Here is a 17386-nt window from a genome sequence, read left to right on the forward strand (position 1 = left end):
AATTAACACATCATAAGTCTATTTATTCTAGGTATGTGACAGGCAACATGTAAGAGATGAAAAAATATAATCTTTGGAATCAGACACTCATGGTTTGCAATTTCAGTAGCCCAACTTTCCTATTGTTGATTTTGTGCAAGTTATCTAACTTCTCTCGACCTCAGTTTCTTCATCTACAAACTGGTGAATAACATATTTAGGTTGCTGTGAGGATTAAGTGAGTTAATGAAAGTAACAGTCTTAGAGGCCAGGTGTGGTGGCTCATGCCTGTAATCCCAGCACTTCGGGAGGCTGAGGCGGGCAGATCACCTGAGGTCAGGAGTTCGAGACCAGCCTGACCAATGTGGTGAAACCCCGTCTCTACTAAAAATGCAAAAATTAGCTGGGCATGGTGGCAGGTGCCTGTAATCCCAGCTACTCAGGAGGCTGAGGTAGGAGAACTGCTTGAACCCAGGAGATGTAGGTTGCAGTGAGCTGAGATTGCACCACTGCACTCCAGCCTGGGCAACCGAGCAAGACTTCTTCCCCCCCACCCCACATCCCCCCAAAAAAGAAAGTAACAGTTTTGGCACAAAGTATTACAGTTACTCAAGAAACAGAAACTACCAGCTGGGCTTGGCTTCAAGACATGTGAAGTTTAAACAAGCAAAAAAAAAAAAAAAAAGAAAGAAAGACAAATATCGCATTTACCAGTTCCCATGAAAGCAGAACGTTCTATACTACTACCTATCCTTTCAGTCCCAACACTGACTTTCTATCATGTTTCAAAACAAAACAAAAAAGGAGGTTGGGGACTATTAGAAGGGAACTCTTTTAAATTCCTGCTGCTTCTTTCTGCTTCTTTCTTTCTAAAACTATTTAAAATTTTTGCTGCATTTGCACCTATCTGTGTATCTTTCCTTCTGGGCTAAATGATAACGGTGTTCCTCTACAATTTAAGGCTAATCCCACTCTTCTGTCTCTCCAGGGATCTTGAAACTTCAATTTCCTGTATCATTCATTCATCAATTTGACAAGTATTTGTTGAATACCTACCACATGCCAGGCCCCATTTTTGACTCTAGGGATGTAGTGGGGAACAAGACAAATGAGGTACCAACTTTCTCATGGGCCTATAACATACAGAGGGTATGTATAGACAGTAAGCTTTTTTTTTTTTTTTTTTTGAGATGGAGTCTCGCTCTGTCACCCTGGCTAGAGTGCAGTGGCACGATCTCGGCTCACGGCAACCTCCGCCTCCCAGGTTCAAGGAATTCTCCTGCCTCAGCCTCCCGAGTAGCTGGGACTACAAACGCCTGCCACCATGCCCGGCTAATTTTTTATTTTTAGTAGAGACGGGTTTCACCATCTTGGCCAGGCTGGTCTCGCACTCCTGACCTTGTGATCCACCCACCTCGGCCTCCCAAAGTGCTGGGATCACAGGCATGAGTCACCGCGCCCGGCCTAAACAGTAAGCTAATAGACAAATAATATAATTTCAGATAATGACTATTATTTTAATTAATTATTTTGAGACAGGGTATTGCTCTGTCATCCAGACTGGAGCACAGTGGCATGATCATGGCTCACTGCAGCCTCACCCTCCTGGGCTGAAGCAACCCTCCCACCTCAGCCTCCCAAGTATCTGGCATGTACCACCACACCTGGCTAATTTGTGTGTGTGTGTGTGTGTGTATTTTTTGTAGAGACGGGGTTTCACCATGTTGCCCAGGTTGTTCTCAAACTCCTGGCTTGAGCAACCCACCCGCCTCGGCCTCCCAAAGTGCTGGGATTATAGGTGTGAGCCACCGTGCCTGACCATGAGTACTATTTTAGATAGAATAAGAAAAGGCCTCTCTTAAGAGTGACATGTTTTCTGACATATGACTGGTGTGAAGAGCTCAGCTATGCAAAATTTAGAGTAAGAACACTCCAGGCAGAGAGGCAGAGGTAATGGCCCTAAAGCAGTAACTACTCTAGTGTGTTGAAGGACATTAAAAAGCCAGTGTGACTGGAGCAAAAAGCTGAATGGTAGATGAGATGGTAGACTTAGAGGAAGGACAGAAATAATTAATAAGCAAGCCATATAAGCAATAGCAAGAGGCTGGATTTTATTCAAAGTGCAAAGGAATGCCATGATGGGTTTCTTAAAAGCGAATAATATAATTAGATTTTTAAATATTATTTTGTGTCTTTACATTCTTCTTTCCAGGCAGAGTTTCAAAAAATATGTATCTTTAGTCCAGAAATGAGGAGCAACTTAGCTTGATTTGTGATAAAATAATATTTCATTTGTCACATTTTTTAGAGTCACTCCTAATTTATCATGAAGTTTTGAACATCAAATTCTTCTAGAACTATGTTTATAGTATAGGAGAAAACTTTTTTTTTTTTTTTTTTTTGAGACAGAGTCTCATTGTGTTGCCCAGGCTGGAATGCAGTGGTGCAATCTCAGCTCACTGCAACTTCTGCTTCCTGTGTTGAAGTGATTTTTCTGCTGCAGCCTCCCAAGTAGCTGGCATTACAGGCATGAGCCACCATGCCCGGCTAGTTTTGCTATTTTTAGTAGAGATGGGGTTTCACCATGTTGGCCAGGCTGGTCTTGAACTCCTGACCTCAGGTGATCCATCTGCCTTGGCTTCCCAAAGTGCTGGGATTACAGGCATGAGCCACCGTGCCTGGTTGAGAAAACTATTTCTATGGTCACACAAATTGCTTGGTATATTGTGCACACATTCAGTTTCGGGGGAGAAGACTCCATAAGAACATGCCTACTTCTTGACCTAGATACAAAGCTGCCAAATGTGGATAGCAATCAGTGGATGGGACAATTAATAACTAGAGCTCCAAAGGTATAATTTCTTAGCACGTGGGCCCTGGACAAAATGTTGAAGTGGGTAATATTTCTCTTGTTACCTACCTCTTCTTTCTGTGTCTTTCCCCCTAGATTTAGCAATCTCTTCACCTACCCCAGATTCATAGTGATCTGAAGTTGCCTAGAGTGTGCTTCAAACTAGAGGAAATAAAACATATCCATTCACAAAATGGGTTAGTTTTTCAATCCTTTCGAGGGTGTTATTGGCATTTAACAAGAGTTATAAAAAGGGACATAAATCACTAATGGAGGAATTTTAGACATTAAAGCAAGGGGGAGATAACTTGGGGTTTGAGACGTTAATGGGCTCATACTATTCCAATCTACTCAATGTAGAGTCAACATTCCACATTTCTGCCTTATCCTGACTTTCAATTATAAAGATGGATAATTAAGTTAAGAATAATTTATCTTTTAATTTTTAAAAGTAAGGCTGAGGCTGGGCACGGAGATTCACGCCTGTAATCCTAGAACTTTGGGAGGCTGAGGCGGGTGGATAACCTGAGGTCAGCAGTTCAAGACCAGCCTGGCCAACATGGCAAAACCCCGTCTCTACTAAAAATACAAAAAATTAGCCAGGTGTGGTGGTGCATGTCTGTAATCCCAGCTACTTGGGAGGCTGAGGCAGGAGAATTGCTTGAACCCGGGAGGCAGAGGTTGCAGTGAGCCGAGATCACGCCATTGCACTCCAGCCTGGGCAACAGAGTGAGACTCCATCTACAAAAAAAAAAAAAAAAAAATTAAGGCTCAGATCTGTCCCTTTTGCATTGACTAAATTAACTTTCAGAGGCAGGGATCGAACACAGAAATGAGCTGTTTTTAATTTTCATGATTTCTAAACTTTCACCAGAATAATAGGGAGACAAGGCTCACCAAATCTGATGGGAGGGAAATCCTTGAGGTTAAAATGGAAAGGAGTTTAAGGTGGCTGAAGACGAAGTGGAAATGTAAAAAAGCCTTTAAATACTGTACTCTAAGAAAGTCTGTCAGGGTCTGAAACCGAAGGAATATTTAAAAATTAAAACATAAACTTAAAGAAAAAGTTTGGGTTGAGCCCAGTGGTGCACACCTGTAATCCCAGCACTTTGAGAAGCCAAGGTGGGAGGATTGCTTGAGGCCAGGAATTCAAGACCAGCCTGGGCAACATAGTGAGACCCCCATCTCTTAAAAATAAATTAGCCAGGCATGGTGGTGCATGCCTGTAGTCCCAATTACTTGGGAGGCTGAGGTGGGAAGATTGCTTGAGTCTAGGAGGTTGAGATTGCAGTGAGCTATGAATACACCACTGCAGTCTAGGCTGGGTGACACAGAAAGACCCCGTCTCAAAAAAGAAAAGAGAAGGTCTTGGAAAATGAGGTTAAAAATTACAGTCTTGTACTCTTTAACTTTATTGGGGATCTCAAGTTCTTTTTAACTTCCTGATGCCTCAGTTTCCTTTTTTTTGGAGACAGAGTCTCACTCTGTTGCCCAGGCTGGAGTGAAGTAGCACAGTCTCAGTTCATTGCAACCTTGGCCCTCAGTTTCCTATATAATAGTTATACTTTCGCTAGGCACAGTGGCTCATGCCTGTAATCCCAGGATTTTGGGAGGCCGAGGCGGGCAAATCACTTGAGCCCTGGAGTTGAAGACCAGCCCGCACAACATGGAGAAACCCTGCCTCTACAAAAAGTACAAAAAATTAGCTGGGCATGGTGGTGCATGCCTGTGATTGTGGTTCCAGCTACTCGGGAGGCTGAGGCAGGAGAATCACTTGAGCCTGGGAGGCAGAGGTTGCAGTGAGCCGAGATCATGCCACTGAATTCCAGCTTGGGTGAGAGAGCTAGACCGTGTTTCCAAAAAGGAAAACAACAACAACAACAACAAAGTAATAGCTTAATTTACCTGTTTCCTCTGAGGAATACTCTTTATAATACAAATGAGAGATGGTAACTTTCCAAATTATTTTAAATAGGAAAACAATACTTCTGGTTTGGAAGTCCTGGCTATGCCTATTGGTCATTTTTGAGTTTCACCTGAATAGGTATTTATCTTTATATCTGAAGACAGCAGACTAAAATAATTCAGAGATCCCTTGCCAATTCTTATATTTTATATATCTAATCTGACACTTCTTTTTCTTTGAGACAGAGTTCAATTCTCCTGCCTCAGCCTCCCAAGTAGCTGGGATTACAGGCATGTGCCACCCAAGTAGCTGGGATTACAGGCATGTGCCACCCAAGTAGCTGGGATTACAGGCATGTGCCACCCAAGTAGCTGGGATTACAGGGGTGTACCACCACAGCTGGCTAATTTTTGTATTTTTAGTAGAGACAGGGTTTCGCCCTGTTGGCCAGGCTGGTCTTGAACTCCTGGCCTCAACTGATCCTCCCGCCTTGGCCTCCCAAAGTGCTGGGATTACAGGCATAAGCCACTGCACCGGGCCTCTGATCTGACACTTCTAACATGTGCTGTGGGTCAGAATTGTATTGGGCTCAGCATCAGAGGTATTTTTCCTGTGATCATACAGGTTTTCTTCTTAACACCCTGGTAGTTCCTTCTCAGTCTCTTTTGTGAGTTCTTCCTCTTCTGTAAGTTCCTCAAAGCTTTCTCCTTGGGCCCTTTTTTCACTTCACAATCTCAGTGTAGGTGATCTCATTCAATAAGCTTTGGTTACCACCTAGAAACCAATAAACCTCAAATTTTTATCTCCAATTTAGGTCTCTTTTCTGAGCTTCAGACCTGATCTTCATCTGTGTGTCTCACAAATAACTCAAACTTAACATGTCCAAAACTGAGCTAGTATACTCTTCTTCTACCAAAACTGCTCCTTTTTCAGAATTTCCTGTTTACTGAGTTACTGGCACCATCATCGATCCATCCAGAAAACCAGACAGCAGGGAGTTATACCTAACACTTCTCTCTTTATTCTCCCACATCAAATCAATCACTACCTAATACTGGGCAATTCTACTTCCTGAATACATATTATTTATCTACATCTTTCCATCGCCACTATCACTCCTCAAATCCAAGGTGTCGTCTTCTATTGCCTATATGACTTCAGCAGCCTTCTAACTGCTCTCTTTTCTTCCAGTCTTGCCTTTGCCTCCACCATCCAATGTTTTTCATACATGAGCCAGAGTGGTCTACTTGGAAAACACTTGTGATCATACCCTCTCTTTTCTTTTGTTCAACCATTTTTTACTGAGTACCACAGTGTGCCAGAAACTATTCTAGAAGCTGGGGATCCAATGATATATAACATAGATAAGGCAATGACCTCTTACTCATAGGAAGGTTCTGTATGATCTCGACCACGGACTCCTTTCCCCTTTGCTTCCAGATTAGTACACTACAATTTAGCCATACTGACTTGCTTTCTCAGGGCTTTTGAACAAGTATGTATATTCCTACACCCAATTCCTATATATTTTTCAAATGTTAATTTACATTTCCCTTATTTACCTTTTTTTTTTTTTTTTTTTTGAGTTGGAGTCTCGCTGTTACCCAGGCTGGAGTGCAGTGGCACGATCTTGGCTCACTACAACCTCCGCCACCCAGGTTTAAGTGATTCTCCTGCCTCAGTCTCCCTAGTAGCTGGGATTACAGATGCATGCCACCATGCTCAGCTAATTTTTTTTTTTTTTTTTTTTTGTATTTTTAGCAGAGACGGGTTTTCGACATGTTGGCCAGGCTGGTCTCGAACTCCTGACCTCATGATCTGTCCGCCTCTGCCTCCCCAAGTGCTGGGATTACAGGGGTTAGCCACCATTCCTGGCCCATTTCCCTTCTTTAGAGAAACTCTCTGACCAGTCTAGGTCCCTTTGTATATATCTTTCCAGAACTACTCACAATTATAAATTTAAAATTTGTGTGTTTGTTTAATGTTGTCTCTCCCACTAGTTCTCTTTTATGTTCCAAGAGAACAGGAAAATTTCTTGTTCATCACTGTATTCCCAGTTTCTGGCACATACCACGAGCTCAATTTGTTGGTTGAATGAAGAATGGACTGCCTCACATGTGCTATGGAGTTAGAACTGTATTGGGCTCAGCATCAGAGGTATTTTTCCTGTGCGTGTTACCATATTTCTACAGTCTGGTAACCTGTAAGATTCAGAGACTTTTATTTTTATTTATTTTTTGGGGACGGAGTCTCACTCTGTCGCCCAGCCTGGAGTGCAGTGGCACAATTTCGGCTCACTGCAACCTCCACCTCCCGGGTTCAAGCAATTCTCTGGCTCAGCCTCCTGAGTAGCTGGGGTTACAGGTGCCTGCCACCACACAGAGACTTTTTTTTTGAGACAGAGTCTCGCTCTGTCACCCAGGCTGGAGTGCAGTGGTGCAATCTTGGCTCACTGCAACCTCCGCCAGAGACCTCTTTTTAAAGCAGCTCACACTTCAGGATGCAATCTTTGTCTCTTTTTTTTTTTTTTTTTTTTTTGGAGACAGGGTCTCACTCTATCACCCAGGCTGGAGTGCAGTGGCATGATCATGGCTTGCTGCAGCCTTGACCTCCTGGGCTCAGGTGATCCTCCCACCTCAGCCTTTCAAGTAGCTGGGACTACAAGCATGCACCACTACACCCAGCTAATTCTTTGTATTTTTTTGTGGAGACAGGTTTTCTCTATATTCACTGGTCTCAAACTCCTGGGCTCAAGTGATCCACCTTCCTCAGCCTCCCAAAGTGCTGGGACTACAGACACATGCCATTAGATCCAGCCCACCTTTGTATCTAGTTAGAAAAATTTAATTAAAAACCACTGCTGTGAGCTAGGTGCAGTAGTTTATGCCTATAGTAATCCCAGTGATTTGGGAGGCTGAGGTGGGAGGATGGCTTAAGGCCAGGAGTTTGAGACCAGCCTGGATAGACATAGTGAGAACTCATCTCTAAACAAACAAACAAATAAAACCAACAACAACCCACTTCTCTGAAGAAGAGAAGTCTAGTGGAGCTGCTTAAAGTGGTAAGTTCTTGAAAAGATGTATGGAAACAAACTGGGATATTTAAACAGTATTTTTCAATTTACCTCATCTACTGCTCCAGTTTAGGTTCCATCATTTTCTACCTGAATCATTGTACCCTTCCTCCCTAACTCCTTATCTTCCTATCCCATACAATTTGTCTTCATTGCATTTATTGTTTTTTGTATATGTGAGACAAAGTAGCAAACATAAGAAGCCATGTCTGCTCATTCTGTTTACCAGCAGAATTTCACAAACTCTCTTGCCAGCAGAATTTCACAGCCTCAGTGACTGCGCACAGCCCTCCAGAATACCCTGAAGATATGCAGGATAGAGCACAAGTTCCCATGTCTCTTGCCTGAATCACTGCATTTTTAGAAAAGATAAATCCAATGATGCTCGACCTTGCCTCTTCCTGTACATTTCTGACAGGATTAATGACTATGCCTGCATAATCTATAAACATGTGTACTCTTCCACCTAAACCTTCATGAGATTTTGCTCTAGTGTAACTCCTGAGTACATTTTTTTCTTTTTTATTAGAGACAAGGTCTTGCTCTGTCACCAGGCTAGAGTGCAGAGGCACAATCATAGCTCACTGTAACCTCAAACGCAGGAGTTCCAGCAATCCTTTTACCTCTGCCTCTCCTGTAGCTAGGACTACAGGGATGTTCTACCACGCCTTGCTTTTTTATGTGTGTCTGGAGACAGAGTCTTGATATGTTACACAGGCTGGTTGTAAATGCCTGGCCTCAAGCAATCCTTCTGTCTCAGCCTCCTTAATCACTGGGATTAGCCCAGCCTTTGTGAGCACATTTGATTTAACTTCCAAGCACATGCAGAGCGGCCACCACCTGTATAGAAGCTGCGGGCTGAAACGCTGCTTTGGAGCAGTCTAAAAAAACCTCTCTGACTCTCCCAGGTGGCAGTCCTCAGTAAGATTTCTGAAGAAAGCTAATCTGAATTATTTAAAAGCCTGATTTACTTTAGTTTACATATTTTACAGTTCCTTCCCATTAGAATGCAAGCTCCCCCAAGGCAAGGCTTTAAATTTTTGTTGTCGTTGTTTAGACAGGGTCTCACTGTGTCAACCAGGCTGGAGTGCAGTGTTGCAATCACGGCTCACTGCAGCCTCGACCTCCTGGACTCAAGCGTTCCTCCTGCCTCAGCCTCCTGAGTAGCTGGGACCACATGCACGAATCACCAAGCCTGGCTAATTTTAAAAAAGAATTTTGTACAGACGGGGGTCTCACCATGTTGCCCAGGCTGGTACCAAATTCCCGGGCTCAAGCAATCCTCCCGCTTCAGCCTCCCAAAGTACTAGGATTATAGGTGTGAGCTATCACGCCCAGCCTAAGACAAGTTTTGTTTTGTTCATGGTTGTATTCCTTGCATTTGGAACTCAGAAGAGGCCTCGAAAACCTTGAAGATACAGTAACTATCAACACATCTCCCTGCTTCACGTCTTTCCCCGCTCATTCACATGTATGAACTAGGATCTCATACCCCATGGTGTCAGTATAGTGCATCTTACTAATTTCAGCTGCTTTTTAGCTTTCATTTATGTTTGTATTTCTGTCACATTTTACATTGCTAACCAAAGACCATTGCTAGCGGGAAAAACTGGGAAAGGAGACTTGAAGGCAGCAGACGCTGCAGCTGCTCGATAAAAATTGGCCGAATTTAACAGGAGGCTGGAGGAGCTAAAAAATGTTTTCGCACAGAAGAGTTAGCACATCCAGACTGGTCTTTTTAGCACTTTCTTAGGCCTTGAGGATGAAACCCCACCACTGTCGGGCCGACTGTAGAGTAGAGAAGAGCCAATTAGTATTTGCGGCGCTCGGGAGCAGCGTCCATCCGGCTGGTGTAGGAAAATACTTCCGGTGTTCTGTTTTTTTATGTGCTGAGTCACAGCCGAAGGCTCGCCCCGGGTCTGAGGAGTAGGGTACCCAAACTATGACACGAATGGGAAAATTTAAAACTTTGGAATTAATTCTCTGCACTCGTTTCTCAGTTTTCTCATTAGGGGAATATTTTTCTTTGACACGCGGAGCACTACTCAGTGGTTGTCACAAAATACTACCCGCGTACGTCATAAACGCGCCGGGTGCCCTTCTCCCGTCGTCCTCCGCGCCACTCTCTCCGCCTCTTCTCCCTCGCCCCGCCCACTTTGGGTTTCGAAATGTTCGCTCGCTGTTCCGAGAATCAGTCCGGGTCACGTTGGTTCTTCTCCTTTCCTGTTCTGATTGGTTGCTTACGTGAGCGTGACTACTTTCTTGCCTCATGATTGGCTGAAATCAGTAGCGTCATCGGAGGCCGGGAGGGCGGAGGGACGAGGGAAGTCGGCGAGAGGGAGACTGGGTTGGGGGAGGGGTTCAGGCCTGTTCCCCGCGGCTGCGGCAGCACCAGCGCCGGCCGCCACCGCCTCTAGAACGCGGAGGAGGTGGGTCCTGGGAAGCGGGATGTCCATCGCTCCAGCTTGGTGGTGAATGCTGAGGAGAGTCACTGTTGCTGCAGTCTGTGCCACCCGGAGGAAGTTGTGTGAGGCCGGGCGGGAGCTCGCGGCGCTCTGGGGAATCGAAACGCGGGGTCGGTGCGAAGACTCTGCTGCTGCCAGACCCTTTCCTATTCTGGCCATGCCTGGAAGGAACAAGGCGAAGTCTACCTGCAGCTGCCCTGACCTGCAGCCCAATGGACAGGATCTGGGCGAGAACAGCCGGGTTGCCCGTCTAGGAGCGGATGAATCTGAGGAAGAGGGACGGAGGGGGTCTCTCAGTAATGCCGGGGACCCTGAGATCGTCAAGTCTCCCAGCGACCCCAAGCAATACCGGTGAGGGAGGAGGCTTGCAATGGGGAGGCGAACAGTGTGCCGGCTTCTCTGTCGGTGCCGCCGTCACTTGTTGTCTCCATGTCTCCCAGTGGAGCAACAGGGCACACTTTCCACCCCAAATGCTTCCTTGGGTGGAGGTGGCAAGCGTGATTAGAGGCTTCCCTGTGGTGTCAGCTGGGCAAGTGGGAGATCTTGGGTTGTAAGATGTCAGAATGGGAGAAGCTTTTCGAGTCATTTGAATACAGTCGCTAAAGCAAGAATGAAGGTTTCTTTGAGGAACGCAGCCTGAATGGTGAGGGAGTCTTGGTATTATCTTACCAGGAAAGGTTGACGGAGTTGGATACTTTAATTTTGGAGGACAGGATATTTAAGGGGCATATTATCACTATCCAAAATATTTCAGGGACACTTAAGTGATAGGTGAAACTAGTGGACGAAAGTTACCAGAGGATGGTGTTGCTTCAGTAAAGTAACTTTGCATCATACTTGGCCTAAGTTGAAGTGGCTTGTTTCCATGGGTGGTTGGGCGACCTCATCCAGGAATATATTAGAGAGGGCTTAGGTCTCAGTTGGGTGAGTTGTTAGGTTTCTTCTAATCTTGAAATTCTCTACTTTTGGTTTGTACAGGAGTCCTCTAAACATTTCTAATAATTGGTGATTCAGTCCCTACCTGAGTATTTTCCTTCAGAGGTAGCTTATTTCATGGAGTATCATGACTATGATGTATCTTGTGTGTGTGCGTGTGTGTGTGCGTGTGTGTTTTAATAAGAGTCTGGGTCTTGCGATGTTGCCCAGGCTAATTTCAAACTCCTGGGCTTAGGGAATCCTCCTGTCTTGGCCTCCCAAAGTACTGGGATTACAGGCGTGAGCCACTGTGCCAGGCCTGGACTTTGATGTATTTTAAATAGAGTTCATGTTGTCCAATAACTTCGTTGAACAGGTTGAGGAAATTGAGACCCAAAGAGTTTGCTTCTTGCTCTGAATCACACAGCTAAATAATAACAGAGCTGGTATGATGACCCCTACTATCTGACACCAAATTCAGTGTATCATTTGCTGATTTCTTTTTTTTTTTTTTTTTTTTTTGAGACGGAGTCTTGCTGTGTCACCAGGCTGGAGTGCAGTGGCGCGATCTTGGCTCACTGCAACCTCCGCCTCCCGGGTTCAAGCGATTCTCCTGCCTCAGCCTCCCCAGTAGCTGGGACTACAGGTGCTCGCCACCACGCCTGGCTAATTTTTTGTAATTTTAGTGGAGACGGGGTTTCACCATATTGGCCAGGATGGTTTCGATCTCTTGACCTCGTGATCCGCCTGCCTCTTCTCCCAGAGTGCTGGGGTTACAGGCGTGAGCCACCGCGCCCAGCCCATTTGCCGATTTTTTACAAATTTCTTGCTCATATGAATTGAAAGCTGAAGGATTCTAGTTCTAAATTTGTTATAAGCCCCTACAGCATTAGCGCAAGAAAGAACCTTATAGATAATCTTTTCCATTTCCCACCACACCTCTTTGACAGATGACACTTAGCTCCAAGTTCAGGACCGGCCTAATTTCTCCTTTCACTTCTAGTCTAGATATATTTTCTCCAGGCTGCCAGAGTCAAGAGATCTTTATAAATGAGCTAAATTTTCTTTCTCATCAAAGATGTGATTGTACAGGTTGAGTATCCCTAATCCAAAAATCCAGAATGCTCGGAAATCCAAAACTTTATGAGCGCCAACATGACACCACAAGTGAAAAATTTCACACCTGACACCTTTGCTTTTTGATGGTTGGTTCATGTACACAAACTTCGTTTCATGCACAAAATTATTAAAAATATTGTATAAAATTATCTTCAGGTTATGTGTATAAGGTATATATGAAACATAAATGAATTTTGTATTTATACTGCATCCCATCCCCAAGATACCTCATTATGTATACACAAATATTCCAAAATCCAAAAAAATCCAAAATTTGAAATACTTTTGGTCCCGAGTGTTTCGGATAAAGGATACTCAACCTGTATTGGCAATGTATAAATGAGCAAGTTGAAAACTTGATAAAAGGTGCTTAGTTTTTGCCTTCCAGATCAAATGTTTAATAATGGTTTCAGGGTTTTTTCCAGCCTATATAAAGTTATATAATAACATATTTATGGAATCTACACTGTGTTTCAGCTACTGTTGTAACTGTTTTAGATGTGTTATTTCATTTACTGACCTCATTTTTGGTAAATTTGTTTGATAAATATCTGTTAAGTCCTACTGTGTGCTAGGCACCAAGCTAGATTAAATATTTTCTGAAACTTGGTCAAATATAATGTAATAAATAACATGTTAGTCTGGGTGAATATACAAAAATGATTGAGCCAGTACCTGCCTTTAGGGAGCTTACAATAGTAGAGAGGGACACAGACACATAAAAAAAAAATTAGAGACTGTTGTGGTGGCTCATGCCTGTAATCCCAGCACTTGGGGGGCCGTGTTGGGAGGATCACTTGAGCGCAGGATTTCGAGACCAGCCTGGGCAACATAGTGAGCCCCTGTCTCTACACACAAAAAATTAGCCGGGTGTGGTGGTGTGTGCCTGTAGTCCCAGCTACTTGGGAAGCTGAGGTAGGAAGATTCCTTAGCCTGAGAGGTTGAGGCTGCAGTGAGCCATGATCGTGCCACTGCACTCCAGCCTGGGTGGCAGTGAGACACTGTCTCAAAAAACAAATAAATAAAATTAGGGCACTAAAGTTTTATAGAAGCCATAAAGGAGGTATGTCCTAGATATATTGAGGAATGAAATACATTGATAAATTCCACCGGGGGACAAAGGAAAGACTTCAAAGAGTAGATAATGCTTAAGAGTTGTTCTTTGAAAATTGTTGCGTTTTTGTCTTTATATGGCTTTTGCCAAGTCATTGTCCTTCTTAGTGTCTCAGCTTATTTTAAAAACGAAGGGGGTTGGTTAGAACAGCAGTGTTTTTCAATACCCTCCCCTTTCAAAAGAGCAGTTCTTCCATATTACCTGTTTTATATACTGGAGTTTCAATTAGACTTTTGAAGAAAAGATGTTATTAGTTTAAAATAAAGGTGGAAAACCTCAGGACTAGGTGATCTTTAAAGACTTATCCAAATTCAATTCTATGAATTTTTGTAACCAGAAACACACTTAGACGCATCTGCAGCCCACAGAGCTGAATTATCCTTCCAGATTCTGCAGAGATATTCCCTCTGTGAAGTCTTTCTAGGCAGAACTAATTCCTCCTTCCATTGTATTTCAGTAGGATTTTGTACATGATCCATTACAGTACATAGCATCATATTATATATCTTTTGAATAAGTACCAGAGGAGGACCCATTTAGAGGAATATTGTGGTGAAATAATACCTTGAAAGATTTACCAGTCTGCATTTATTAATAGCCTGCGGAATTTTACTTCAGCATATGTGTAATTTGTATTCAGCTTTTTTGAAATGTTGGGCATATTTCCAGGACACCTATTATGCTTTTTTAGGGATCTGTATTAAATGCTTACCAAGTATTGATTCCCTTCCCTTCTGGAAGGGTTAAGGGACTTCAGGTTGGGAATTGATATTCAAATTTTTATTGGTGTTGAGTGGAAATTCTGGTTGGGCAGGATTAGTAGTGGTGTATTCTATTTATTTTTTATTTTTATTTTTATTTTTGAGACAGGGTCTCACTTTGTAACCCAGGCTGGAGTGCAGTGGCGCCATCACGGCTCACTGCAGCCTCGACCTCCCAGGCTTAGGTGATCCTTCCACCTCCGGCTCTCCAGTAGCTGGGACTACAGGCACGTGCCATCATGCCCAGCTAAGCTTTTGTAGAGATGAGGTTTCGCCATTTTGTCTAGGCTGGTCTCAAACTCCTGACCTCAGATGATCTGCCCTCCTTGGCCTCCCATAGTGCTGGGATTACAGGCACAGGTGAGCCACTGCACCTGGCTTGGCTGTGGTGCATTCTGAATAGTAAATTTTAACAATGAAGAACACTTAACGTTAGGTATTTTGGATTGACTAAAACAAGTACAGAGCACTTTCCATGTTTAACCTGCTTGTAAAAAGACCTGTATTTCTATGGAGAAGGAAAGAACAAATGAAAAGGTATGTAAACTTCTTTTATTTTTTTTTTAACAATTAAAAAAAATTTTGAGACAGGATTTCAATTCATCGCCCAGGCTGGAGTACAGAGGCACCATCACAACCTGCCCCACTATGTCCGGCTAATTTTTTGCAGAAATGGAGGTGGCAGGGGGATGTCTCACCAAGTTGCCCAGGCTGGTCTCGAACTCCTGACCTCAAGAGATCTGCCTGCCTCTGCCTCTCAAAGTGCTGGGATTACAGGCATGAGCTACCACGCCCTGTCGAAAAGGCATATAAACTTCTGAAGGGCAAGTCCTTCTAATTTAAATTTTGGTCAGACTGTTACAAGTGAGGAGATGGTTATCTTAATAAATTTTCAGGCTGGGCGTGGGGGCTCACGCCTGTAATCCCAGCACTTTGGGAGGCAGAGGTGGGTGGATCATCTGAGGTCAGGAGTTCAAGACCAGCCTGGCCAACATGGTGAAACCCTGTCGCTACTAAAAATAAAAAAATTAGCCAGTTGTAGTGGCAGGTGCTTGTAATCCCAACTACTTGGGAGGCAGAGGCAGGGGAATCGCTTGAACTTGGGAGGCAGAGGTTGCAGTGAGCTGAAATTGTGCTACTGCATTCCAGCCTGGGCAACAGAGCAAGACTCTGTCTCAAACATAAATAAATAAATAAATAAATAAATAAATAAATAAATAAATAAATAAAATTTCCATATATAGAAAATAATGGGTGGGTGTGTGCTGAATAAGGTACAGGCTATTTCTGAATATTATGTTGTTTACTATTATATGCTGTTGAACAGGAGGAGGATCACAATTCAAGTGAGTGGAACAGTTGCATTGAGAACACTAACATTTGTTGGCTTCCTGAATAGTTTGCTAGTGAAGTGGCTCACTTCTGAGCAGAAGCCTTTTGCTCACTTTGGCAGCACGTATACTGAGCAGAAGCCTTATACAAATCTGAGGTATCAGAAGAAAACTATACACCAGAAAACAAGAGAACTTTTTTTTTTTGGTATTGGATGGGAAGAACATAGGTTTATTTGTTGATATTTACAATGAAAACTCCTGGAACCGTAATGGTTCATTCAGTACATGAGCCAGTAATTTCGTTTGTGTGTGTTTCATTTCACATACACACAGACACACAAATATTGCTAAAATGATCACAAAATCTCACAGCTACAAAAGAAATCATTATGACTTCCATGTGTGTAAATTCCATGAGATTGACAATTTCTTAGTCTGATAACAAATGAACAAATGAATCCAAATCTCTTTTTGTTTTGCACTCTCACTTGTCTTGTAAAGTAAAGGTAACCTAGGTATTACTTCACGAGATTCAAACTCATTTAACAAAGTAAGTGCTTTTAAGATTGAAATATGTTAAATCTTATGAATACTAGTATAACTTTAATAAACATATCTTTTGTCTCTTACTATTCCTTAGACTGATTTCCTTATTCTGTTTTGTTTTGTGTTTGAGACAGTCTGGCTCTGTCACCCAGGCTGGAGTGCAGTGGTGTGATCTCAACTCACTGCAGCCTCCACCTCCCAGGTTCAAGCCATCCTCCTCACCTTGGCCTCCTAAGTAGCTGGGACTACATGTGCACACCATCATGCCCAGCTAATTTTTGTCCTTTTTTGTAGAGTTGGGTTTCGCCCGTTGCCCAGGCTAGTCTCAAACTCCTGAGCTCAATCAGCCCACCTTGGCCTCCCAAAGTGCTGGGAGTACTGGCATGAGCCACTGCACCGGGCCTGAACTGATTTCTTTAAAGTGGGCTGATGGGCTAGTAAGAATAGAAAGAGTGTATATTGTTTCCAACTGAAGTTGTGTGTGTGTGTGTGTATGTCTGTGTGTTTTAGGAAAATAAGATTTAGCATTAAAAAGCTCTCTGTTGGCCAGGTGCAGTAGCTCACACCTGTAATCCTAGCACTTTGGGCGGCCAAGGCAGGCAGATCACCTGCCTCTGTCTCAAAGAAACAAAAACAAAACAAAAAACTCTCTGTTTTTCTGGCTGGGCGTGGTGGCTCACGCCTGTAATCCCAGCACTTTGGGAGGCTGAGGCTGGTGGATCACCTGAGGTCAGGAGTTGGAGACCTACCTGGCCAACATGGTGAAACCCTGTCTGTACTAAAATACAAAAATTAGCTGGGTGTGGTGGCGGATGCCTGTAATCCCAGATACTGGGGAGGCTGAGGCAGGAGAATCGCTTGAACCAGGGAGGCAGAGGTTGCAGTGAGTCAAGATCGCGCCCACTGCACTCTAGCCTGGACGACAGAACCAGACTCTGTCTCAAAAAGAAAACCAAAAAACAAACAAAAACGCCCTGTTTTTAAAGAACTGAATGATGGTAAAAGCTCTTTTGCTTTTAAGAAGCTTATGATCTGCTGTAGGAGAGTCAGGGAGCAGATACTGAAACTGAAATGCATTAAATATAATAGGTGCTAGAATAGGGATATGTAAAGTATGACTTTTTGTTTTGTCATTTGTGTTTCTAGCTTGCTGTCTACTGGTTATGTGACCTTTAGCAAGTTAACTAATGTCTCTAAGGCTAAGGATCTTCATAAGGACACAGAGGAAGAGCAACCTATAAACAATTGAAATTGAAAAGGAGCAGTTTGGGAAGCAGGTGATAGTGGCTTTTTTTTTTTTTTTTTTTTTTTTTTTTTCAATGA

At 43.4% G+C, this 17386-nt stretch overlaps 1 protein-coding gene across 4 annotated transcripts in view; it reads left to right on the forward strand.

Annotated features, from left to right (window-relative positions):
• The first annotated feature begins 7902 nt into the window (after positions 1 to 7902).
• Positions 7903 to 17386, forward strand: part of NRDC (nardilysin convertase) — a 92442-nt gene continuing 82958 nt past the window's right edge. The window contains exon 1 of one of the 4 annotated variants that reach the window (XM_019018433.4): positions 7903 to 10625. In XM_019018433.4, the coding sequence (XP_018873978.2) occupies positions 10285 to 10625 (341 nt within the window). In that variant the 5' untranslated portion in view covers positions 7903 to 10284. The remainder of the gene's footprint in view (positions 10626 to 17386) is intronic. The other 3 variants (XM_019018440.4, XM_055348509.2, XM_055348514.2) reach the window with 3 other exon arrangements.

This window comes from Gorilla gorilla, chromosome 1 (assembly GCF_029281585.2).
Source record: "Gorilla gorilla gorilla isolate KB3781 chromosome 1, NHGRI_mGorGor1-v2.1_pri, whole genome shotgun sequence".
Lineage (NCBI taxonomy): Eukaryota > Metazoa > Chordata > Mammalia > Primates > Hominidae > Gorilla > Gorilla gorilla.